The 27,487-nt window shown below is 43.1% G+C and overlaps 1 protein-coding gene across 2 annotated transcripts in view; it reads right to left on the bottom strand.

Moving 5' to 3' along the window:
• The window catches only part of Adamts18 (ADAM metallopeptidase with thrombospondin type 1 motif 18), a 144,760-nt gene that overhangs the window by 32,292 nt on the left and 84,981 nt on the right, over window positions 1–27,487 (bottom strand). For both annotated transcript variants that reach the window (XM_059262544.1, XM_059262547.1), the window contains 6 exons: window positions 24,888–24,983; window positions 21,796–21,944; window positions 14,928–15,100; window positions 9,152–9,282; window positions 7,841–7,964; window positions 7,062–7,306 (listed from right to left, as the gene is read on the bottom strand). In XM_059262544.1, coding sequence (XP_059118527.1) covers window positions 7,062–7,306; window positions 7,841–7,964; window positions 9,152–9,282; window positions 14,928–15,100; window positions 21,796–21,944; window positions 24,888–24,983 — 918 coding nt within the window. The remainder of the gene's footprint in view (window positions 1–7,061; window positions 7,307–7,840; window positions 7,965–9,151; window positions 9,283–14,927; window positions 15,101–21,795; window positions 21,945–24,887; window positions 24,984–27,487) is intronic.

Raw genomic sequence — 27,487 nt, 5'->3', positions numbered from 1 at the left:
AACATACCAATGGGTTATCTAGTGCCAAACAATCATCCCTGAAAACATATATATATATATATATATATATATATATATGTAGCATTATACAGACTGAACAGGTTATATTTAGGAATATAAATGCATGCAGTAACAATTAGTGAAAAAGAGGCTATGAATTTGAAGGAGAGCAAGGGGGTATATGGGAGGGTTTGGAGGGAGGAAAGGGAAGGGAGAAATGTTGAAATTAAATTATAATCTCAAAATAAAAAATTAAAATAAATGAAATTATGATATATGTGTAGCAAAAACCCAGCTCAGTGGATTATTTTTAAAAAGAGAACCCTAAATTTAGAAGAAGGAAGTAGGGTTGATCTGGAAGCTGTTAAGGGTGGGACTGGTCAAAATACATTGCATAGAATTCTCAAAAAATTAATATTTTTTTGAAAAGAATGAAAAAAATAAGGATATTCATTTCATGAGTATGTGTCTTAGTTTGCTTTCTGTTGTTGTGATAAACACTATGATCAAAACAACTCGGGGAAGGAAGGGTTTATTTTCATTTTGCAGGTTACAATCCATCATCAAGCGAAGCCAAGGCAGGTACCTGGAGGCAGGAGCTGAAGCAGAAATCACGGAGGAACATTGGTTATTGGCTTGTTTTCTCTGGCTTGCTCCACTATCTTTCTTATACAATCCAGAACAGGACCACTTCCCTAGGAATGGTACTGCCCAGGCTATGCCCTCCCACATTAATTTTTCATGAAGAAAATGCCCCACATATATGCCCACAGGATGATCTGATGGAGGCAATTTCTCAGCTGAGGTATGCCAAATCAAGCTGATAAAAACCTAGCTATGACAGCAAGCAAATTTATTTTTACCTTTAATAAATGATAAAATTATTTACATAGCAAAGAGCTATTTTAAAATAATGTTATGATTTATTATCTATAAATGTGTGACTGGCACACCTATTTCATATACCTATATACCTAGGGTTACTTAAGATTTTCTCAGGTGAAATAGAATCAAAAGTGCAAAAAGTTTAAGAACCCTTGGTGTAGGAGATGTCAGGAGGCCAACTAATGGCCAAGTTCTGTGGCTAATCTTGCAAACTCAAGTGTCTGCCAGTGCCAGAAGTTTCTTAAAACAGATTTTAAAATCCACATTTTTACAAGAAGTTACATGATATTAAGGCATTGTTCCATTTTGCTTTATTGCTGTGTGAGATGGGAAATGGATCTGGCCTCCGGCCACCAGTTTGCTCACATGGTGTGAAGTGCAGGGTTAGTTTCTTGAAATATGTGTGTCATCCATGCAAAGTCAAAAAGTGATGAAGTGGGCACCAAACTGTGTCACATAATTCTTACAAGAGCCACAGCAGCAAGCATGATTTGCCCATTTTACAAGTGTGTACATTATGGGACACAGAAAACAAGAAATTTCCCCTAGTTCCATCAGCAAGTCAAGCCTCCACTTTAACCCTCAGATGTCAAGTTGTAGATGGTTAGCTTTAGAACTGTCTTCTTAGCCCATCAGTAAATGTTCAAGGGGTCACATAGCAGATTCCATATGGTGTGAGTATTAGCATTAGTGTTCAACTCACACAACCTAGAATTACCTGGGAAGGGGTCTCAACAAGGGACTGTCTACACAGATTTTTCCCATGGGCATTTTTATGACAGATTTTTTTTCCTTTCCTTTCCTTTCCTTTCCTTTCCTTTCCTTTCCTTTCCTTTCCTTTCCTTTCCTTTCCTTTCCTTTCCTTTCCTTTCCTCTCCTCTCCTCTCCTCTCCTCTCCTCTCCTCTCCTCTCCTCTCCTCTCCTCTCCTCTCCTCTCCTCTCCTCTCCTCTCCTCTTCTCTTCTCCCCCCTTCTCCCCCCTCCCCTCCCCTCCCCTCCCCTCCCCTCCCCTCCCCTCCCTTCCCTTCCCTTCCCTTCCCTTCCCTCCGCCCCCCCCCTCGTTCTTTCTTTCTTTTATTGAGACAGTGTTTCTCTTTTTAGCCCTAGCTCTCCTGGAACTCACTCTGTAGACCTGGCTGGCTTTGAACTCAAGAGATCCACCTGCCCCTGCCTCTAGAGTTCTAGGGAAGGGCGTGCATCACCACCGCCCAACTGACAGATTTTCTTAATTGGACTCACTGACATGAGAAGATCCAATCCACTGTGGGCAGTACCTTTCTTCAGGCTTGGGCCCTGGACTGTTTAAAGAGTAGAGAAAGTAAGCTGAGTATTTTATTCATTACTTTATTCCCTCACTGCTCTTGAATGTGATGACCATCTGCTTAGTTCCTGCCTTGACCTCTTCCCAATGATGGACTATGACATGGAATTGGAAGACAAATACCTTTTTCCCACAAGTCGCTCTTTTCGGGGTGTTTTATCACAGTAACAGAAGTGAGACTAGGCTATGCGGAGACTGCACCTTTATTCTGCACCACCATGGTTCAAAAGGTGCCCAGAATAGACAAATAGACTTCAATAACTGTAGGGGACGCTGTGATTCTGAAACTCAAACCAATTGCATGGTCTTGAAATTACAAAACGGACACATGGCAAACAGTATTTTCTGGCAGCCTGCAGAAACAAGGGAATATTTGGGATGGCTACTCTGCTCCAAAATGAACACAGAGAGATTTGGAGTGTGGGATTCATGTACAGATTTTAAATACCTTAGAATCCAGAAAAAAAGTGCATGCACATGTGCGCACGCGCGTACACACACACACACACACACACACACACACACATACACACACCAACTTGGAGCAGTCAGAGGAAGAGTAGCTAGAATGCTGTCATCCCTCTTGTGGAAATCTCCACTATCCTGTCCAGGCAGGTACAGAGCCAAAGCACAGGACAAGGTTCCAGGGTAACAACAGAAGAGGATTTACATACGAAATCCTGTGACAACTTTGAGTCAAGGTCTAGGCATACACACACCTTTTGTGCCAGCTCATTTGTGGTGTCAACTGCTGTTCTATAATACCTTTGTGAAGCATAGTCTTGATAAGGCAATGATTTAGCTATTCCCAAGAGGCAGCTCATGAGAGAAAACTGGGACCTCTACCCTGTGATTTGTTGACCGACGGTTAAGGTATCACTTCCGGGGTTTGCAGGATCTGATACACATTCATTCCAATACTGTTTGGCTGCACCCCCCACTGCCTGTTCATGGCTGCTTCTTCAGTACTGAAGATGTATCTTGAATAACAGGAGGCTAAAATGGAAGCATCCCCCTACCCCTAGCCCCACTTCAAGGTATCATCAAGATAGCTACAGTAATAAAAACACCCACCAAAGGCTCAAGGAAGAAGCTGAGGTTCATTCTCAATATTGTGTTTTCCCTCGAAGTCCATATCGCATATATCTCCAGAACCTCCCTTCACACTTTCTAAATTTCTGATATTTTACAAGCAGATCCACTTATTTCATGCTCATCCTCTCTGTTTCAGTTTTTAGAATTTCTTATCTGGAATTTGAGATGAATCCATTTCCTTCCTTTGTTCACTTTGTGACCCTCAAATCATATTTCTACACAGCAGCTGGAGTGAGTTTTTAACACATCCACTTCAGTAAGATCTGGATACTGACTTAGCAGGAATTCCATGTTCCTCACCGTGGGTTATGTCTCTCTGTTCTCTGCTTCCCTGCTATACTCACCCACACCTCAGGACATTCTTTTCCTAACCATACTCTGGCTAGATGGGAGTTAGGAGTTAACAACTTCTCAGTCTGAAGCATTAAGTTCATTTTTTTTTTTTTTTGAGACAGGGTTTCTCTGTGTAGCTTTGTGCCTTTCCTGCAACTCACTCTGTAGACCAAGCTGGCCTCGAACTCACAGAGATCCACCTGCCTCTGCCTCCCAAGTGCTGGGATGAAAGGCATGTGCCACAACTGTCCGGCATTAAGTTCATTCTTAACTACTTCCTGTCTTGAAGTTCCTGTGCACTTGGCTGGTCATTCACATGCTTCAGTTATCACATTAGACGGCTCTTCTCTACCAACCCCTAAATCCAGAGACAGCCTCTATTTGCTTCCTTTAGATTTATTTTCCTTCAGGAAGCTTGCCAAAGTCAGTGTTCACCAATGGTACAACACTGCTCTATACTTTGCAGTATGCTAAATTTTATAATACCAGGGAGGGTTGCTGGTTCTTTTCTTCTCTTCTATTTTCTTTTCTTCTTTTCTTTACTTTTATTTCCTCCCTTCCTTCCTTCCTTTCCTTTTTTCTTTCTTTCTCTTCATCTTTTTATCATTTTATCCCCAGCTGTATACTTACATCTAGTCTACAGTCAAGCAAGGAACCAAGTCTATGCTCAGGGTGTAGAATACAGAGGAAGTAACAGCTGCTTAACACACTCGGTATTTTCACGTTTCAGCCTTTTACAGTTCTGCCAAGTCTAAGAATCCATTAGGGAAACATCAAGATGTCATGTAAATTCACTCAGAATAACTCATCACACATGGCATCCAAACTCCCACTCAGGGCAAGGGGAATCCGTCCTCACTGCTTTCACCACGGAACCATCAGAAGCTGCACACGGTCACCACCCACATCACAGCAGTATGATCTCATCCTGCTGAGCCCGGAATGAGGAAAATGAATGGACAGTTTCAGTTTATAGAGGAAGAATCTGCCTCTGGAGACAGCTTTGCCAGTCACAAAGTTGACCAAAGTACCTTAAGAGGATGGGGGACGCAGTATCCTGAAGCCTGCAGAAGTAAGTGTAGAGCGGCTTCCCAACCATGCCAAGGACACAATAATGTAAACAGATTAAATCCCTACCAGGCAGAGAGAATGAAATAAGGATCCTAGGCAAAAATCCTCAGTCAAGCTCCTGGTACCAGTCTTAACATTCAGCTTTCATAGCAGCCTTCTAGTTGCTACTGGTTTATGGCTGTTGGGTATATTCCAGTGATCGTGTGGATTCAAGTGTGGACAAGGTGGCCATGGCTGTGGCACAGAGGTAAAGTACATGCCTGGCACATGCAAGGCCCTGAGTTCATTTTAAATGTTTTAAAAATAATCTGGGTAGCAACCGTCTCTTAGCAGCTTAGCTACCTACTCCCACAGCTCTCCACCTCTCCAGAGCTTCTGAAACTTCTAGATCAAGTGGTGCAGATTTGCCTTGAGAAAACTTTACCGCACGAGTGGCCAGGCCTTTCAAGCATCTTTCGTGTGGGGTAAGGCCATGTGCAGCAGAGTTAGAAAGACCCAAGCTCCATTCTCAGTCCTACCACTTCTATGTTACATAAGTTCCAGGAGGTTCAGTGTTCTCATCTGTAGAAGGGGTCTCAAAACCCCTCCTGCTTTATGAGGTGCTGTGGACTTTCAAGAAACCAGATGATAAAGGGCTGTGGCTATAGCTCAGTTGGTAGAGTGTCTGCCGGGCAAGCATGGAGACATGAGTTCCATCTCCAGAGCCTACATAAGCAAAGCTGGGCATGGTGCCACACACTTGTGATCCTGAGCAGGGGAGGCAGAGCAATGGGTCCTTGCAGTTTGCTGGCTATCCAACCTAACCTAATTCACAATGTTCAGGCCAGTGAGAGAGCCTGTCTCAAAAACAAGATGGATGACACTCGAGAAAGAACACCTGAGGTTGACGATGTATGTGTGTGTGTGTGTATGGGGTGATGCATGTTAAGTGAATGTCTGTACATGACACATGTAAGAGCATGCATGAGGTACAGACACTCACTTAACATGCATCACCCCCCCCACACACACACATACATCGTCTCCCTCAAAATCCAAAAGAGAAACTAATTCACAGAACTTAGTAGCATAGTGCCTAACCACAGGAAGACAGAGTCCACAGCAGCCTTAAGAACAGTGTTAGAAGCAGCTCTGTCATATGATCTGCTTTCTTTGAGCAGAGACGAGCAGTGGAGCTGGACTGTGGCAAAGAGTTCATGCTCCTGGATGGAGAAGATGTGGACTCAAGTTGGCCTCTGCTTTCTTCTGGCTTTGCGGGTTATGGAAGCTATTAACTATTTCTCATGCTCAAGCCCCTATCTTTACATATGTTGGATGGAGACTTGGTCACTAGCCTGTGACACTGCTCGGTGGTGTTGGTGGTGTGTGCAAAACCTGAAAGTGGTAGACCATAGTCAGAAGATGTTACGTCACTGGGGGAGAAGAATCCTTGGTGGGATTTTCTGGCCTCACCCTTCTCCTTTCTCTTTTACTTCCTGGTTGCCATCTTCTTCCACAAAACACTCCCGATGTTGCCTCGGACACAGCGAGAGCAACAGGGCCAACAGAGCACAGCCTGGCACTTTCAAATCTCCGAGTCAAAACGAACTTTTTCTGTGTGTAAGTTGATTACTTCAGGTATTTAGTGACAGTCACAGAAATCTGAACAATAGTAAGCTTTCTACTCTAATTGTGTGGGTAATAAACTGCAGTGCAAAATGACTAACAAGAATACCTGGTTATGCAAGTGTTTGTTAAACGGTAAGCATTGTCACTTATACACATACCGAAATAAATCACAGTCCTTCCAGAGCAAACCGTCAGCTCCCTTTTGCAAACAGGAAGACAGCAGACCCAGAGGACTCAAGGAAATGTGCGTATGATAACAATCTTGCATACTTATTCAGAGAAATGCTGGCTGTGTTTATTGCTTCTATTGCCCATTCATATGTTTTGCTTTCTTTCCTTTTTAAATCTCTGGGGAAGCTACAACCTACAAAATTATGACTAAACTCCTGCTGATACTCAAGTCAGCATTTTCTCTACTAAAAAGCCTTCTCCTGGGAATAGCCGCAATGGACTCTCCGAATGGCAGACACAGCGTAGAACTGTCTAATGAGTATTCCCTTTCTATTCCTGGGCACTCCCAGGCTAGCGCAATGGTAGAAGACTCTTACGTAAACATGGAAGCCTTTTGGAGGCACATCTGACTTCTGTCTCCAGTTCCTCAAAATAGAGTTGCTGACTGCCCTTCCCTCCTTGCACTCAGAATGGTCTCCTGTTCGGCAATGAGCTGAAAGGGAGTCCTCTGAGTTTGCCCAAGTTGTAGCCATTGCTTTCAAAGCCACAGGAGGCATCAGCATCAGAATCAAGCTTACTTCAATGACTAGTGTCTCGTTTGTGGGTCCTGGTGCAAACAGGCGTTCTGGGTGGTTAAAGGAACGCTGGTATTCAAACGTGGTCCCCGCGAAGGTGAAGTCCCCAGGCCAGTCGATGTTCCAGCCCCCGGTGAGGTAATACTTTTGACTGAGGCTTCGAACGGCAAGATAGCTGGAAGAAAGCTGCAGCTCCTGGATCTCAATGCTGCGGGCCCCAGGTGGGATGGTGACCACAGGATAATATTCTGAATGGAAAGAGAAGAATCTCTTTGAGTTTAATACACGGTAGACTGGAGAATGAACAGTGACTAGAAATGCCCAGAGGTGTGCAGTGCCCATTTTGATGGAGCCTTTGAGATTATTCACCCCTATTTTATTAAGTAAAAAGTTCAATAATTTCATTTTCTTGTTTTGAAGATTTATTCTCTTTGTGTGTGTGTCTGTGTGTGCATGAATGCACATGCATGTACGAGTGCACGTGTGTGTATGTACCCATGTGTCACAGCATGCATGAGGAAGCCAGAGGACAACTTTTTGAGAGTCAGTTCTTCCCTTTCCCCTTGGGTTCTGGGGATGGAATTCAGGTCATCAGGCTTGGTGGTAAGTGCTCTCCTCTGCTGAGCTATTTTGTGGTGCGCTCAACATGCTTCTGAAGTACAGTGCATAGATGAAACTGCTCACCCTAAGAAACTTGCCATGTGGCAAAAGCTATCACTGGCGGCGAGTGAGCTAGGATAAGATTACCACGGTCTGAGATGAGGAACAGCAGTGGCTCTTACCGTTCGCTTTGTGCTGACTGAGGTACAGCCCTTTATAGAACTTGCACGTCGAATTGTCACCTTTGCAAACACCACATGCATCTGAAACTGCCTTCGAGCCAAGTTCGTGGTCACATCCCACTGGCTGCAGCGAACAAAAGCAAGGGAAGAAATCGAAGATGAGCAAAGCCAGCGACGAAGACTCACAGGAGGCAGGCAGCTCTGCTAAGGGGGGAGCTGGACCGTTAAGTCAGAATGGGGCTCAAAGTTTTCCTTTCTTTGTAAATAATACTTTATTCTTCGAAAAATGTCATTCACGTATACACTGTATTTTGATTCTGTATATCCCTGTCCCCTCCAGTTCGCCTGGAAGTCCCCCATACATCTCACTCTTAACTTTATGCCTTTTTCTCAGTATATTATTATTGTTTTAACCTACTGACTCTAATGAGTGCTGTTTATATGCACACAGGTGGGGGGGCAACTCCTGGGACCCTGGGCAATCTACTGATGGCCAACTTCCCTCTAAGAAAAGTGGCTCTTACTCTTCAAGCAAATGCATAGTTGATCACATTGCACAGTTGATCTAAGGCTTAGACTCCACCCCTCTGAAACTAGAGTGAAGAGTCACGGGCTATTACCAGATAGGCCAGCTGTATGGATGAAGCATAAAAATGCTGAGCAATGTACATTCAGACTCCCTCCACACACATATATGTATGCATACACATGCACATATACACATATACACACACAAACACACACAGGCATGAACTCACACATGTGCACACCTATACACAACCCCCCCCACAAACACCCATATGCATACAAATAAGCACAGACACACATGTACACACAAACACACACAAGCACATATAAATACACATGCACACACCCGAGCACGTATAAGCATACACACGCATACCATGGAAAAGGATGAAGTGTTCATAGTGAAGTTTAAGTGCAAGGGACAGTGAGTCCGGAAAGAGAGAACTGTAAAGAGAGGACAGCTCCGTCCCCATTGCACTTCTGAGGTTCTACTATGTGGGGAATGTGCTTGGTAAACAGGTGCTGAGACATCAACATTATTTCCGTCTGTGTTTTTATAGCAATGCAAAGTTGGCTGTAACCTGCACACCATCCCCCTAGGCTGGGAAGTGGCTGAAGCAAGAAATGAAGGGGTCATTCGAAAGAGGACCTCAGAGGTGCGCATGGCAGCTGGACACTTAGTCCATCTTCCCAGTGTATACTGCAGGGACTTTCTCAGCCATCTTCACAGCACACAGGAGACCAAGCCTGACTGCACAGCTTGGAGCAGACATGTCCTCTTACTTCACAAATCCCGTCGATGCAGACATCGTTTCTGTGTGGGGAACATGGCGTCCCATCTTTCACCTTGCCGGACATGGCGAAAAAAAACTCGAAGTTCTCAGCCTTGCAGTAGAGCTTACATCGATCTTCCTCTAGAGGCAGAGAGATAAAAGGAGGACTCAGTCAAGACTAGCCTGTGTGCAAAACAGTATGGCCACCAGACAGAGCAATGAAATTGACTTGGAAAACTATTAGGAGCAAAGGTAACATTCTATATAATTTTGTTTGTGAGTGTGCCTGTGTGTGTGTGTGCGTGTGTGTTGTGTGTGTGTGTGTGTGTGTGTGTGTGTGTGCAGAAGACCACATGTATGTATCTTTTAAAAGACAAATTCCATTTGGCAGCCTATAAAAAGCCAATTAAATATTGATACCTGTAGCTGAAGTTTTCTTTGGTCCTGCCCAGCCCCATGGACCCTGTAGCCACTTAAAAATAATCACTCAGAGCCGGGCGGTGGTGGCGCACGCCTTTAATCCCAGCACTCGGGAGGCAGAGGCAGGCGGATCTCCGTGAGTTCGAGGCCAGCCTGGGCTACAGAGTGAGTTCCAGGAAAGGCGCAAAGCTACACAGAGAAACCTTGTCTCGAAAAACCAAAAAAAAAAAAAAAAAAAAAAAAAAATCACTCAGAAGATTATATTAATTAAAACTGCTCAGCCACTAGCTCAGGCCTACTACTGAGTAGTTCTTACATTTAAACTCAGCCCATTTCTGTTAATCTATATGTTGCCATGTATTCCTTGGCTTTACCTGTGTGCCATTACATGCTGCTCCCTGGACAGCAGGCTGGCGGCTGCTGACTCAGTCTTTCTGTTCCCAGAATTCTCCTTGTCCGCTTACTCCACCTATACTTCCTGCCTGACTACTGGCCAATCAGCATTTTATTTATCAACCAATCAGAGCAACACATATTCATAGCGCACAGAAGGACATCCACAGCAGATACCAAAAAATTGTGGGCTGTGTTTTGTTTTGTTTGAGGGAGAGTCTCCCTGGGCAGCCCTGGCTGGCCAAGAGCTGTCTATGTAGACCTGGCTAACTTTGAACTCACAGGCATCAATCTGCCTCTGCCTCCCAGGTACTGAGATGAAAGGTGTGTGTCACCATGCTTGGCTTGATACCTAAGAATTTTGTATTCCTAATCTTTAGGAATCATCACCATGTACAGGATTGCTGGGTTGAGAAGCCAGCCTCCCGGGACTCTAAGTATTACAGACTTTGTGGTCTCTGAAGTTAATGAATAACAGCAGATACATGGAAGAGTATCTTTGTGTTCTAATGAAACTTTAATTTTTACAAACAGTTGAGGTTATATAGTCTGATGATTTTGGTTTGGGACTGGATCCCTATAGATATTTATACAGCCTGTGAAAAGGTAAAGTTGATACACCTCGAAAACAAAAGCATGTAGTCAACCATGTTTGTAAAAAAAAAAAAAAACAAAAAAACAAAAAAACCCCCAAAAAAACAGATTAAAATGTCACTAATAGAAAGGGCAAATAAGCTAATTCTAGAGGCTAAAAAAAAGTATTTTGTGTTGTTCATTAATCTCCTGAGAAATTTCTAGTATCATAGGAAAAAGAAAAAAATAATGTAGTTATAGAGCTCTCGTTATCTGAAAGGAGTAAGACAGCCAATTCCTTCGATGGAGACAGCAGTCCTTGGCCAGCAGCTCCAGATGACGTTTTTCACATGGGACCTTCCGTAGGCGACACTGAGTGATATCTCTAACAACAGTTTCACCCAGATGTGTAAACAGTTCGCAAACAGTCCTGTTTCACAAAACCCTTCAATAGAAGGCAAAACTAAAACTTAGCCATGAGAGAAAAATATATTACTGTGGTCAAAATATGCAGCTGTGTGGGTGGATAAAATGTTTTTCACCCAACCACAATGTTTTTATTTTTCAAATAACAACTTTATTTAATATCTTCTAATTCTTATAAATGAGATTAAGGAGTTGGGTGTGTGTGTGCATGGGTGTGTGCTTGTGTGTGTGCACGTGTGTGTATGTATGTATGTGTCTTTTCTCTTCTTTACCAGTCCCAGGATTTGAAAAGTTCTAATAAAAGTTGTTTTTTGTTTTTTTTTTTTGTTGTTCTTTTTGTTTTTTTTTTTTTTGTCTAGTACAGATTTCCAGGCATGACCTTGCCCTTCAAAAACAGAATGAAAAAGATAAAAGAGAAGTTCACCGCTGAGGGGAGATGATCTCCATTTATGACAAAGCCTTCCCCTGGTCTTTTGGTTTTGCTTTGTTTTTGAGAGAGTCTCACTATAGTAGCCCAAGCTGGCTTCTGACCCATGCCCTCTGTGTTGCTTACTTTTAAGCATGAAATTGATATGACCTAGAGTCATCTGGAAGGAGGAAACCTCAACTAAAGAATTGCTCAGATCAGATTGGCCCATAGGCATGTCTTCCAGAGACTCTCTTGATTGGAGATTGATATGGAAGGGCCTAGCCTACTGTGGGCAGCACCATTCCCCAGGCAGGTAGGCCTGGGCAATATAAGAAAGCCAGCTAAGCATGAGCTAGAGAGAGCCAGTAAAAAGTGTTCCTCCATGGTTTCTGCTTAAGGTCCTGCCCTGACTGCTCTAGAGGATGGGCTGGGATCTGGAAGTATAAGATGAAACAAACCCTCCTCTCAGCCAAGTTTCTTTCATTCGGGATGGTTATCACAGTAACGAAAAGCAAGCGAGGGCATCTTATCTGCCTCAGCATCCCGAGTGCTGAAATTACACGCGTGTGCTGTTCCACCTGGCCTTCTCCTGTTCTTAAATGGTAGGAATGTGCCAGACTTTCAAATAGTGGTCAGTCTCCTCTGGTTCTAAGTTTCATCTGGAGAGGGAGGTGAGAAAAAAAGCCCTAAATGTGCTGTCTCACTCTGGGCAGACAGGAGCTCCTGAGGCAGCAAATTCTCACAGAGTGAGTGACTAAAACTGCACACTCTCTTGTTACCAAAGTCTGCCATGCAATAGTGAAGCTACACTGAAGCCCAAAGCATTTTCCCAGCTACAGACTTTCCTAACATTGCCATTGCATTTCAACACAGAACCTGCCTAGTGGGTAACAACAGAACAGAATGCATTAGTGCTACAGATAATGAATCACACGTGAAGGCCAAGGAACACCCAAGAATCCAGAGGACAGGAAGACAGCAAAAGAGAAGGATACAGTCTCAGAGAAAGAAGTATAGATGGGAAACTTGAGGTTGCAGGAGTGCACACACAAGAGAAAATGCAGTTTGGGATGTTAGAAATAACAGTGTGGCCTATCCCATCTGCTGTCTGCTGGAACCTGCTGTGTAGTGTCCTTCCCTGTTCATTACTCACCCCCAGTTGAACGCCTGTACTGATAGAGAACTTATCACTTATACAGGGATCATATGTCCCTTTCATGCATCCATTAAAAAAAATTACAGCTATTAAAGCCAGGTATGGTAACACATCTGTCATCCAAGGACTCAAGAGGCTAAAGTAGGAGGATTGGGAATTATAGATTAGTCTGGGCTACAGAGTGATACTCTGTATCCTTTTAAAAAAGGCAACAACAAATTCCCCAAACTAGTCCTTAAGTATAGACTAAGTAGCCTGCTTAGATGCTGTGGACACAAAACACGCTGAAGATGTTCCAAGGCTTGGCCCTTGTGGACCTGAAGTTCTTGTGAAGATAACAAACAAACAAATAAAGTAAACTTGAGACTGGAAAGATGGCTCAGTCGTTAAGAGCAGTAAGTGGAAAGGACCAGAGTTCAATTCTCAGCATCTACATGGTGGCTCACAATTGTCTGTAAGTCCAGTTCCAAGGGATCTGTCCATAAACATACAGGTAGGTAAAATATTTATACACAGGATAAAAATAAAAAAATAAAAATTTAAAAGTAAACTCATGCTAAGACTAAAGCAGGACAAAGGCTTTACAGAATAAAAGTGACAAAAGAATGTGTTGGCTAGGTTCCTCTGAGAAGCTGAAGTCCTTGGACATTCTGAGATCTTACATAGATGTGTATTGTGGAATAGTAGTTGAGGATGTGTTACACTTGTTTATGCTGTGGAACCTATGTTTAATGATGCAAAGATGTGCTGCATTCTTTTATGTTGCATTTGTTTAACTCTGTGAAGCTGTGCTATTTTGCCTGCCTAAAACACCTGATTGGTCTAATAAAGAGCTGAATGGCCAATAGCGAGGCAGGAGAAAGGATAGGTGGAGCTGGCAGAGAGAATACATAGAAGGAGAAATCTGGGAAGAGATGATGGAGGAGCGAGATAAGAAGGATTAGAGGAGGATACCAGGGGCCAGCCACCCAGCTACACAGTAAGCCCCGGAGTAAGAAGTAAAAAACATATATAGAATAGAGAAAGATAACAGCCCAGAGGTAAAAGGTAGACGGATAATTTAAGGTAAGAAAACCTGGCTAGAAATAAGCCAAGCTAAGGCTGGGCATTCATAAGAAAGAATAAGTCTCCATGTATTTCTTTGGGAGCTGGGTGGTAGGCCCCCAAAGAGTAAAAAGAGTTAAAATAACAACAACAGATGTATTCTTTGAAGCAATTTCAAGAAAATCTAAAACACCTTGATTTCAATGTTTTAAAACTTATATTCTTTCTTTTTCTTTTCTTTTTTTATAGTAAACAGCCACAGGCCTCCCACTGTTTTCTCCTGAGACACACCTTTCTAAATGGTCTCATTTGCCTTTGCTTTTGACAGACAGTCCTGAGTGTGGAGTCAGCACTCCTGGAACATCCAGGAAGGTTTTGTTTAAAGCTATGCTACCTGCTGTTAACATCAGGTGAGGCTGGTCCCTATAGTTCTTAAATTACAGAAACTCTCCTGATGGAAACTGGCAGCACAGTTTCATTTTTAGAATAGTCCATCAATTGTCAAAAACACCACATGTCTCCTTCCACATGTATGCAACCAAGAGGCACAACCAAGAAAGTGATAAGCCAGGACAATACAATAATTGCCAAGACACAGACTAGTGACCGATCATCCGGCATGGGTGACAGAAAGTATACCAAATTTTCCATGGCAACTCAAATAAATGATTAGTTATTTGCCAAGAGAAAAACAAATTAATTTTAAAAAGTCTAAAACAGCTGGATAGTCCTGCCTGAAATACACAGTAAATTCCAAGTTAGTTTGAGCTAAAGAATGATACATTGTCTCAAAGCACCACCCTCTTATCTCTATTTACAGTTATTGTTTAAAAAGTTAAATGTAAGCTATAACTTTGTTATAATAAATATGAAGAGACCAGTATAATTTTTTGTTCTTGCCCCCCCTCTTTCTCTCTCTCTGTGCACAGACATATGTTCTTTTTACAAAAAAAAAAAAAATCTTCCTGTACTTGCAATCATTTGACATGTCCCTTCCTAAATATGCTGTCTCTATGGGGCATATATAGTTTCACAAGTTTTCAGTCTGGACAACTCATACCAATTTCAATTAACATCTCTGGGAAACAAAAATCACCAAGCTGTCAATGGTACATTTAGAAATATAAGTCCATTCCAAACACACAGGTCCTTTCACTCACAGACAAGAGGTGTCTTCTGGGAAGAAAAAAAAAAGACTGCAAAAATAAACACCTATGAAAGTTGATGAAACACTGAACCAGGACAAGTCTGGAGAATAGAAAATAAACATGAAAACTCTTTAACATGGGCAGAGATCTCTTCCTGTGTTGTGAGTTTACATATTATCTACAGAGAGACGCCGGAGTGTCATAGTGACTGAGTTACCTTCGACTTTGGTATAGGGTCTCCACCGGTACAACCATCCCCGGAAGGGCTTGTTGTTATACTCTGCACACTGCTGGGCGCGGAAGTCCAAGCTGTTTTCACTACAAGGGTTAATGTTGCACAGTTTGTAGATACGGCTAGATCCTGGACAGAACTTGCCACCATACTGAGGCCTAAAAACAGAGTTCAGGAATTTTAGAACCAAACACCTCACTCTCAGCCACATACAATAATGCAAGAAGGGACAATTGAGGGAAGTATTGTACTATGGGCAGTCGTATCTAGTTTATTTCATAATTGGAAATAGATGCCCTGCAATTTGCCTACTCCCTTCTTGTTTCCATACAGACATAATTAATCAATCACAGAGCTCTTTTTGTTTTCACAGAAACTTAATATGGCCTCAAAATTGTAATATCATATTATCATACTTTCAGGCAGCTGCTGCTATGCCAAATTATAAGTGGCACATAAAATCAAACTCATTTCCTGTTTCTGATCTAATTTTTATATTCTAGGGCTTTCTTTAACAACCAATGACAAAAGTATTCTTGATACTTCATGTGTCAGGGATTCTGTAAACATGGTAAGATGTTCTCTGCCACAGGTGTGTGCCATCTATACACACCTTTCTGCACTGGTCTCAAAAGCTGTAAATGCAGATCTACCCTAGATCTCCAGGCTCCCTACCACCATCTCATTATAGTCTAAACATCTTCCCGCACTTCCGGTGCACCTGCTACCATGAAGACCATGGCGTGTGGAAAAAAGAATGGAAGATCCACGTTCTCCAGGCCAGCTCTGTCAGCCCTGGAGCTAGCACTCTGGCTGTTTTCCTATTCTGGGGTGTTTTACTTGAATTGACTCTGCACTCTGAGGGGAGACACTGCCTCTTTTTCACCAGCATGACCACTTTTTAACTTTGGCAACTCCCTGCTTTCCTGCCAAGCACAAAGAGAAGTAGAGAATGATTCCCAGAGCTGAGAATCTCATGAAAATATAAATAATTATCATCTCGATAGCAAGCTCTTAAGACGTCTTAGTGGGCAAATTCAGATTTTCGAAAGCCAGGAGGAAAAGTGAAGAAAAAGGGCAATGGTATTGAAAATTAGTGTCATTCACTCATCCTACCCTGCACCAAACACTAACCACTCACCCAGCCTACCCTGCTCCAAACACTAACCACTCAACAAGCCTCCTCAGCACAAAGCCCTTCCTTATGCTCTCCCTACCCACAGCTTTCTCCAGAGCTAAAACTCAACTGAGGATTGCTTCATATAAAATCTGATACCAACAGATAAGCTGAAAGGGGACTCAAGGCTAATAAGTGGATGTGATTAAAATTCCTTGTTTCCATGGGAAGTCCAGACTTGTCACAGAATACTGCTGGATCCACTACAGCATCTTCTAGCAAGCCCTCCTGAGATCCCACGGAGGAACTTCACAGACACAGAAAGAGTTGCATGGTCAGAATGAGATCTTCCTGCCTTTTCAAAACATTCCGGAACAAATGGCTAAACATGCGGTGGAGTAGCATCCAATCAGATCCCCTAAGACTTCTCAAATGGTCATTTACAAGGCATTCAGCAAACCCTAAATTGTATTATCACAGCCTCAATACTCTTTACAAAGTATATTAAGGCAAATTCTCAGCTTCAGGCTTTCTCTCTGAGATTTTAAACATAGGCTGCATGTGGACTGCCCGTTACTAGTCAGCTTAATGACCATCCACAGTGTGTGACTTTTTCAACCTACCACAGCTGCAGCTTGGAAAAGGTCTCCAAACTCACAGGGCTTTCCACTCTTTGGATAGAGGAAGTGAAGAAAGGGTAGGTGGGGCACAGACAGCACGTCAGTGAAGGTCACACAGCTCATGGGGACAGTGGAGCTGAACCTCAGATCTTTGGACTCTGTCCCAGACTTTCTTCCTCATCACCTAGGACTGCATTTATCCAAGCAAGACGGGCATTGCTGAAGCACGTGGGAACTGAGAGAAAGATCCAGTAAGCAGAGTGGCTAGGCAGCCTGTCTTCAACAGTGAGGTAGATGTGCATTTAAGTTCATGCACTGGTTTACTGTCCTTGACTTTATAGATGACTTAGACTATAAATATTTTAAATAGTTCATGCTCTCAAATTACAAGCCACACTATGCTCTCTATGTTCAGAATGCTCAGATTTCATGTTTCATTATGGGATAAAGTCAGAGTGGTCGAAGCAGTGACTGCCAATAATTCCAAATGTTCCAACTCAAGGACATTTTCCTGCAGCCTTTTATTCTGTCTGGGACCGAGTCTCAAAAGGAGTTCCAAGCTGAGTTTGAACTCAGAATCTTCCTGTCTGTGCCCTCTGAATGATGGATTGCAGGGCTGCATGGCCACGCCTGGATTTTTATGGTGTTAAGCATGAAAGGTTGGATAAGTGAATAGAAAACTTTCCCATAACATCCTGCAGAGTGGCAAGAGCTCTAGGATTAGAAACAAAAATAGAGGCAGAAAGCAAAGTCTCAGCACACAATACTGCATTATAAAGTAGAACTGTATTTGTTTTTGCATCGGTCAACCTGACCACAGGTGCTTGTAGTATCAGTTAATTATACGACTATTAGAATCACTGCAGGAATGCTGTTAATGTACATATGGACACAAGTGTATATAGCAAGATTTCCTCTACATTCTCACTTACATGCTCATCTATTCTCTTTGTCTGTCTGTCTCCTCCCCTCCCTCCCTCAGACAGGGTCTCGTGTATCTCATTCTGACCTCAAATTTGCTGCACAGTCAAGGATGAACTTGAATTTCAGGTCTTCCTGAATCAACTTCCTGAATGATACGATTTCAGGTAGTCCAAGCCTGGATTACACAGTGTTGGGAACTGACCACGGACATTCACACACATACAAGCAAGCACTCTACCAACTGAGCTACATCCACAGACTCTTTCAATAAGAACACATAGTGTGGTTGTCTGTGTCTTCCAAAGAAATTGGTGCGCCTTTTAGAAGACTCTGCTGATTTTGATAATTGAGCCTGGGAATTATTGGTTAGAAAAATGGGCCCCAGAGTCAGTTCAATGATTGTTGTGAAGCTCCAGCTTCCTCCCAAACTCCACTGGCTAGGTGGCACTAGAGTGAATAGTCTATAATTTTTTGCTGAATAGACTTGTGTTTTAGAGATGTTCTAGAGTATCTCAGGATGTCACTGTTAATTTTTGGAATACAGCTCTGTTACAGTGTGATAATTTGATAGACAGGGAACCAGAAGAAAGGTCAAGAGTTAAGACTATGCACCTGGCTTTAAATCTGCCATTGTCAGTGTGGTACCCAAGCAGGTGCTGATGCTGTGAGTGGAATCTCTTTTCTCCCTTGGTTGCCCATCTGTGAAATAATGGGATGACATGGGGTTGGAACTGATGGGGTGGGTTTTAATGTGTCTGGGAGAAAGTTCCTGGAGACGTATTTTGAAAGGCTCTTAAAGTGTAGTGGAACTCCACAGAAAACAGGATGTCAAAGCAATAAACACACCTACTACAGACAGGAGAAACAGTCATACACACTTGATGTTGGCTGTCCTGGAATCAGATGACCTTTAACCCCTTGTAAGGCTAAACACGTTGGTAAGTCTACACATCAGCCTTGCATACTTGATTCTTTTATGAAACAAAACACATCCTTGGAAGAACCCCAGTAAATGAAATGGGAACCTTACACTGCTTCTCCAGTGAGAAAATAAAAATGTTTAAGCTGAGAGCTACCAACAGAACTAAATGGCAGAACTTAGCTGGAAGAAAAAAAAACCCAGTAACTTGAAATTGAAAGGGTGAGAATCAAGGCAGCTTTGCTCCAATGAATAGAATTAAGAGGTGGTTAGAACAATTAATTCAACCATGTGTGGATTAACTGACCATCTACTTGTTTTATTTGTGGCTTCACCCTGAGGTAAAGTAGACAGTATTCCAGTTATCTTCGAGCTTGTTTAATACGACAAAACTCCACCAAGTGGAAACAGTTAAGTGATTAATTCTTCATTAGGAATCTTGAAAAGTGAGACACACTATTTCCGCAAGCAGTTATCTATCATAAGGTGAGTTCTCAATCCCATAGACATGAGAAAGGTTTTCACTCAAATCCCAAGGGTCTCTTTCCTGCACTCCACTGGCAGAGCTGTTAAGTTAGGTAAATTTTTCTTTCTCGGGAAAATATTGGGATTATAAAATGTGGTCATGCATGAAAACCAGACCCAGGAAACATGCTGCAAAACCTAAAGTAGCACTGATTTTGAAGAGCACTGTCCAGGACGTTGGCTATAGTGAAGTACAGACATGGTTTTCATAATCTGCTGTAAATCAGGAATGGATCCCAAGCCTTCCTCCTATTATATTCAGGTACTGGGTCTAAGGGGTCCTAGGAAAACGTATGTTTTGCTCCACTTAGGACTGATATGTGACAATGCCTGAAGAAATTGTTGTTTGCTGTAATGTGAGGGTAAAGAGATAGAAAGTAATCCCATTAGCATCAAGTGGGAGATGTCATGCATGCTGATCCTGCGTTGTCAAAAAGAAGCCCTGGGACCGGGGAGATGCTGAGCACGTAAGAATACTCTGCTCTTGCTGATGACCAGAGGAGTTCCACACCCAACACTCACATATGGCAGCTCACAGCCTCCTGTAACTCTAGCTCCTGGAATCAAATGCCTTCTGGCCTCTGCACAAACGTGCATGAGCATGTACACACACACACACACACTATTCCCCCCACACACATACACACACTCTCTCCCCCCCACACATGAGACATAAAATAGCAAAATAAATTTTAAGAGATAAACTCACAAGAACTTTGCAGCCTTTTACATCAATAATTCTAGATCTGAAAATCTCTGGGTTATTGGGACTACTGCCATTACTGTAGGTTGTAATCCCAGCTCTTTATGAGGCTGAGGGAATAGGACTGCAAATTCAAGGCCAGCCTGGGGTAGATAATGAGCTCATGGTCAGCCAGGACTTTGTCTCTAAATAAAAAGTTAAAAGGGGTCTGCAAAGGGAGCTAGCTCAGGGCTAGGGTACTTCATTACTGTGTGCAAAGCCCCAGAGTCAATCTTCAGGAAGGGTGATGAGAAGGCTGTCTCCAGAGCAGCGTAAGATATCCTAAGAAGCGCCTGGCTCACGCCATCTAATTAATTATCTCCAACCTGCTCCTTGTATTTTGGAAAAAAGAAATTGAAAAGCTTTTTATAGCACTCAGATGGCTGACTCAGATGAAGTACCATTTGTCTCTTCTGAAAGTTTCTTTTTTACTCTGATTTCATTACGTTTGGATTCTCAGCTCACCAAGCGTTCCTGCAGTACTTATGGTATGCGGGGCCCTCTTGCAGAGAGCACTTTACAGCTTTCAGCGTGGCTGGTGTTTGTGCCATTCTGACCCCCTGTTTATAAACGAGGACTCCGGGGGGAAAGGGAGAACCGAGTGCTTGTGGCTTCACAGCTGGCACTGCAGGGTTAGGGCAAGGTCAGGGTGTTGGGCTCCACAGCTTGTGTGCTTGGCTTCCATGGGCTGCCATCCCCCAGATGGGTGGTAAAGTTAACCCTGGTTTTCAAGGTCTCACCACACTCTTCTCAGCCTGTCATACTCTCTATAGGTCACTGGTAGTGTTATGACACAGCAGCTACCACTTCCTCCATAGGTCTTTAGGGTGACACTGGGTGACCCGGTTCTCCTGGAGAGGTTGAAATGAGGACTATGAGAGCACATGACCCTCAGAATGTTTTGCTGAGTGTCTATTGGATGTTTCTTGTCTTTCAGATCAGTTGGTATCCAAATGTCTGTCCGTCTCTGTCTCTCTCTCTGTCTCTCTCTGTGTCTCTCCCTCTCTCTCCCTCTCCCTCTCCCTCTCCCTCTCTCTCTCTCTCTCTCTCTCTCTCTCTCTCTCTCTCTCTCTCTCTCTCTCTCTCTCTCTCTCTCTCAGTATAAGATCTAACCATGCAGCCCAGAATAACCTTAATCTTTCTGGCTTAGTCCAAGTTCTGAGATTATAGGTGTATGCCTCCTCTCCAGGCACTGAGGAATTTTACAGATACTATTCCTAATTCCTCCAAGTCTTGTGAGATGGATCAAACACCCCATTTTGTATAGAAACATAAGTTTAGAGTTCAAGTGACTTTCCCATAGTCACACGTTAAGAAAAGGCAGGTGAGTTCTCTGGAGTTTTTGTACCTCCAGTACCTCGGACCTTTCTACCAGGACAAATAGGAACCATTAACCTAACATGTGAATCAGAGTCTTTTGAAGTTACTTAAATGCCCTTGTATTTTTCTAGACTCGGGCTCCATAATGATGGGACTACAGAGTCCCTAAAGGTGACCACAGGCCAATTTCAACATGTGACTGTAATGCTTTTAGTTCTCATAGTGGCCTTTTGTTTTATTTTTAAAGAAAATTAAAATTCATCATTAATATTTAGCAATGTCACATGTGTTTTTATATCTGGTATCTTTTGAGAAGTCAGACAGGTTTACCAACAGGGATTGAAGCCTATTCCTGCAAGGTACAAATCATGACACGCCTCAGTTCATCTGTGGGAGACACTCTTCCCACTCCCCAAGCCTCCTGGCTGAACAACAGCTCAGGTGTAGAACTGCAGAGCTTTGCTCAGGTTAAGAAATAAGTTAGGAGATGACTGGAGTCTTTAAGCATCATATTTACACACAGAGGGGCTCTTCTGTTGTGTTCTGAAGTCCACCCCCCATGCTTCTTCCTGTCCCATTTCCCAGTACACACAGCCTTCACGTGTAAACAGGAAAACCTTGGCTGGCTGCTTTTAACCCAAAGGAAGAAAATCCCACTCAAAAGTCAAGTCTTCCTGGAGCCTTACTTGGGGTTACTACAGTGCCTCTCCTGGTACTTGACTCCTCCACCACAAGTGCGCGAACATTCTGACCACTTCGACCAGGCAGACCACTGGCCATGGATGGGCCGGGGCCCGAGCTCTCCAAGCTTTACACACTGGCCCTGTCGACACCACTGCAGAAAGAACACGCAACAGGGTTCCCATCAGAGGCCACCTGGGAAAGTGCAGGGAGAGGCAAATGTCTGCACAACAAAAAAAGGAAAAGGGGGTCTGGGAAGGGAGGAGGGACAATGTGTGACAGTGGCAGAGCCCTGTTTGCTGTGTTTTATGAATGCTCAGTGGTTGCACGGCTGCTGCCTGTGTTTTCAAGTCTGCCTGTAGAGAGAAGTGGTGTTGCCCATCCTCATTCTGAGAAGTACACGCTGTGTGAACTGTCTGTGTAGGGGAAACACACAGATAAGGTTCTACGCAATGGCCCAAGTAGTCAGAATTACAAGGATGCCTCCTTGTTGCTTGGAGACAATACTACCTATGGGACAATTCTAATGCATTCAAGAATTGATCATTGCGATTATTTCACTATCAAAGCAGATGTGAGACACAGCTAACTGTATGTGTGATTTGTCTCATTTAACCACCCCATACTAATCTCATATGAAATTAGTGACTTTCTGTCTGAACGAATTGCATTTGTAGAAGGTGCCCATTGCAGACCCGCTGATGGCTGGCGATCTTCAGCACCTTAGGTGGGTTTGTTCTGAGTCTTTCATTTGGCTGTGATTCACACAAGATGGCTAAGGATTGTTTTCTCTGTTAGCCTCCCATGTTAGTTCTTCTTTGCAGTAAAGTCACATTTTTCTAGTCTCCTCCCCATTTTTTCTCCTTCTCTAGGGGTTGAGTTCTCTGGTAGTATTGCTTTTTTTTCTTGCTGTGTTTTCACTTTGAGCAAGTCCTGCAAGACTTAGTAGAACCACACACTTTCCTGAAAACCTCCGCACTTTGATCCAAAGGGTTAGGCTTTAGGGGATGCCAGGTTTTACTGAGAAGTGGGGTTCAGTTACAGAATTACAGGGAGACTGTTTGACTTATAGTTCTCTACCACCCCTACCTACCCCCATGATGCATTTGGCTGTGTGGCTGTTCATGATGTGGCTTTGTTGACAGTGAGTTTTGTCTTGGTTATATTTCTTCCTTTCTTCAAATTCTTGCTACGAGCAGGTCAATCCCTCTGTTTTAAGCTTTTCCTTTGCTTGGGTTAATTGCCATTTCAGAGTTTGAAATTACATAATGCTGTGGGGAACCAATCAGTCATCTGAGGGTTTTGGCTGCTGCCACCACACATCTTTCCCACTAGGAATCATGGAGCCTCTACTGGGCTGACACTGGACAAAAAGCAATAGCCTATGGTCTCACTAGCATCAGCAGCCAACAGAAAACCAAGTTGCTCTGATGTCTGAGAACAGTGGGAAGACCTGTATGTACTGGGTCTTCTAGTACCCTTTCAAGCATTTGGGAATTGATGACCTCTTTGCATATGAGAACTTCTTAGGGAAATTCTGACTTGCTCAGTCTCATAGGGACACAAATACAACACATCTACACAGGGCTTATTCTGCTTCTTATAAACAAATTACTGCCTGAGGTGCCCTAATTTTAATCTAATTTCTTTGTTGGAAAAGTGTTTCTTTACATCTGTTTCAATCATTGAATGAACAACTAGGCTGCCGTGATCTCAATATTCATCCTGGTCCTAGGTCAAGCTGCTAACAGACTGCCTTCCTCTGGCTTTGCAATCTGTGTAACAAATGGGACTTTATAGAAATCTACATATAGATGCAAGTAACAATACATACATAAAATTCTACATATAAGATGTAAATATTAAATAGATAGACATATAATCTTATCTATTATATATATCCCTAGTGTTTCTCAAATATTCAACATGGCTGACTTGCCATGACTTGCACTGTTTAAAATGTACTATTGACATTGCACATTTTAAAATGTATTATTGACATTATTAGGCAGGATCTCACCACCTGGCAGAGGCTGTCATGGAACTTGCTACATAAGCTAGGCTGACCTCAAACTCACGGCAATTCTCCCGTCTCAGCCTTTTGAATGCTGGAATTACAGAATGAGCCCCAGTGTCCTGCCTCAAAACCCTTTAATTCGGGGTACGACAGCATAGACATTCCTCTTTCTTGCACACACATCTTGAGATGGAAGGACTTGGCTTTCACCCATTTTAGTTTCATGTGTCTGCATTCTACCTCTGTTTCTGTACTCGCTCGAGTCTTTTCGATGCAAGATCCGGTGTCCACTCGGCATACACTCTTAATACCATTCATTGGACGTACATACTGAATCCCAACCAATGTTCTTTTTTCTTTCGGGTGACAGAGATGTTGGAAGAACAGTGAAAGTTGGCAGCTTCTGCTATGGGTTCTTGGAAGAACAGGACTGACTTTTCAGTTTGTCTCATCCCTGTATCTTCAGAGACTCATCCCGATACTGGTACTCAATAGTCACTAAGGAACTGAAATCACTTTAAATGACCAATTCTTCTATCCAGGTTAAGAGTGTTTGGAGAAAGCAAATGACAGAGATTGGCAAACCTGTACCATCTCATTATGTGTTAAAATTCTAGTGTGGTCTGTCAAATGGACTTACTAAATATGCTTCATTTATTGTTATGCCAAGGGTACCTTTCCTGCCAGACCCTACTAGGAAAAGGAAAGACAGCAGAAACGAATATGAAAAGTTTTATCTGTTACTAATGGGAACACCTGCCCCCTGGGGCTCTTTCATAGGACATGAAGTTTAACCCACAAATGGCATGCAATGAAGCCTATTAGTTCAGTGACATAGAGATACTTAAGAATCAAGGCCCCATCTATAAAAGAGAAACACAAATAAAATATCTATATAAACAAATGAATGAACTGGTTTACATATTGTAATTCTGTTTTATAATCTTTGCTTGCTAATACTGGTTACTTTTTAAGAGAAGACAGAAAAAAAACGTAGCCAAGAAAATGTGCCGTTCTAAAGTCACAGTTCTATGACCTCCACACCACTCTAGAGCTACAGACTAACATGTGCACAGTTACCATACTCAAGCCACAAACGGTCCCTTCTGCTGCAGGCATGAACTTGGTTTCACATCTGTGGCCCACGCGGTGGCACCAGAGTGATTTGCAAATATCCTGAAAGGAAGGGGAAAAAAAGGTGGGGGGTAAGACTGATAATACACAAAAAATGCAAACAGTCAAAGCTTTGGGGTGCTGTATTTTATTTGGGGATGGATGCAATCAGACCAACTCCTCGAAGTACAGGCAAGTCAAGTTGGTGGCAGTAGAGCAAGCTGTCGTACTAAAGCGATAAACAGGAAGTCTCTGTGCCCCCTGCATGTTCGTGTGTAATTAGTGATGGGGGTGGCACTAGTTAATGTCCAGAGCACTGACAGTTTGTCCCTAAGTGGTAGGGGTGCGTGTGTGTGTGTGTGTGTGCGCGCGCGCGCGCGCATATGTGTGTGTGTGTGTGTGTGTGTGTGTGCGCGCGCACACATGTGGAAGTCAAAGAACAACTTGTGAGACTCAGTTCTCTCCTTCCACTACATGAGTCCTGGCAATCATCAAACTCAGGTCATCAGCCTTAGAAGCAAGCACCTTTACCCTAACCATCTCACTGGGCCCAAGAGATCTGTTTTCTGACAACAGTGACAATAGCCTGGGTAGCAGAACAGATCAAGAGGAATAAAGCAACTCAGACTCAGTCCGTGTCCCCAGCCTGTTTTAGAACTCCAGAAGCTACAGGTTCCTTTCCCCCTCCTATAGTTGCTGCTCTAAAAGTTACCAAACTATCGCCTGACCTCCCTGCCTCTGAGAGGTGTTCTCACCATCCAGCCTGTCACACACAGTTCCTAATGTCTTCGTTATGATTGTCACCATCATCACCACTTTCTTAACCTCGTGCTTTTCCAGTACTATGGCAACTTATTTCTGACACCAGGCCTATGAGGTAATTTTAAAGGATTGGGAGACAGCCTCTCAACACACAGAACCAGGGCTGTCGTCTATATGGGCTTCCATATCAAGGTATTCTAGAGTTGAAGGCAGTTATTGAGCAAGAGATGTGAGGAGAGTAGGTCAGACTGGAGGAGCAAGAGGTCTCCATGGCAACAGTTCAAGAAAATGTGCCAATCTTATGGAAGGGCCAGAGGCATCTTCCATCCATTCAGAACAAAGGTCATTTTGCTAGTGAGCTTCTGCAATCCTAGTGTCAGTTCAAGCCATAACTTGGAAGACCAAATACCTTTCTTTCCTACAGCCAATGGAGAGCCATGACCCATGCCTATAGCCAGCCATCAAAATGATCCCAGCACAGAGTGAAAAAGGGGGGAGACTTTAAGAAAATAGAAAAAGGAGTTGGGGGATGGTGGTCTAGACACCAAAGCCAAAGCCAAGCCACAGGGCTGAGACAAGGCGCAGCTAGAGAAGAGCAGGCAAAACACAGGGATTCCAGAGAGAAGAGAGAGCAGGCTGTACGGACATGTTATTTCCCCTGTGGTGAAGTGCAGAAGTCAAATGTAATTATAAGCCGACGACATGACTTTAACGACCCACAAAAACCCTCTGAGAAAACTCCCTTTCAAAGTAAACAAAAAGGGAGCTTGCACTCTTTTGCTGGTACCTCCCTTCTTTTTCCCCCTTCAGCATATCCCACTTTGTCTTATCTATAATTACCTGGACTTAAGTCATAATTTAAGAGAAAGAGAAATAACCACAGAGACCCCTAAGGTCTCATGTTGCCTGGATATGAATCCCCCCCCACCTCAACAAGACCACATATTTAAGCAATGCTGGCTGTACTGGGTCCTGTCATTTGCTGACCCATGTTCTCTGGATTATATTCCACAAGACAAGTTCCTTCTAGTAAAATATGACATGTTGAAAATGTTAAAAGCATCTGAAAACTCAAGTTCTAGAGAGTGTATACATACTCAGGCTCTCATCAGGACTTCTAAAGCTATACCATCATGTTGACTTTACCTTCAAAATATCTCCTGAATCTAAATGCTTCCCATACCTATTGTTACCACCCTGTTCCCATCTGCTTGTGTGTGCCTTAATGTCATACCCTTTATCACAAGCCTAGCCATTCTGTTTTGATCCATCCCTACCCAGCGAATTCTCAACAGGGCACTACCTGATACAATGGCCCGTAGCTGTATATGACTTTTTCCCTGGTCACATCTCATGCCTTCAAGAGTCAGATATGGTATGTGGAAAATCATATTGAAAAGCAGAGGACAGTCCATCATTATAGAAAGTTATGGTGGCCAGCATTATGAGCTAGAGGGATTCTTCCATGTCAGTTCAGTTCAGTTCATGTTACTTCTCTGTTCAAACCACGTGATGCTGTCTCACTTGGCTCAGGGTAAATCCAGAGTCCTTCTTGGCCCCTTCCAAGCCAGTCCACTGAATCCTTTTTATCCCTCTGATCTCATCTCTTACAGGTTAACTCTTGCTGTTGTGGTTTTATTTCCTTGACTGTGATAAAAACTCCTAACTTAGAGGAGGAAAGCTGAATTGCAAATAACAATTCCAGGTTACAGTTCACCCTAGCATATCAGGACCTTGAAGCAGCTAGTCATATCACATCCATGGTCAGATCATGGAAAGAATCAATGAATGGATAATTGTTTGCT

The sequence above is a fragment of the Peromyscus eremicus genome, chromosome 5 (genome assembly GCF_949786415.1).
Source record: "Peromyscus eremicus chromosome 5, PerEre_H2_v1, whole genome shotgun sequence".
Classification (NCBI taxonomy): Eukaryota; Metazoa; Chordata; class Mammalia; order Rodentia; family Cricetidae; genus Peromyscus; species Peromyscus eremicus.
The sequence above is the reverse complement of the archived record's forward strand: the minus strand, read 5'-3'. Positions and strand labels throughout refer to the sequence as shown.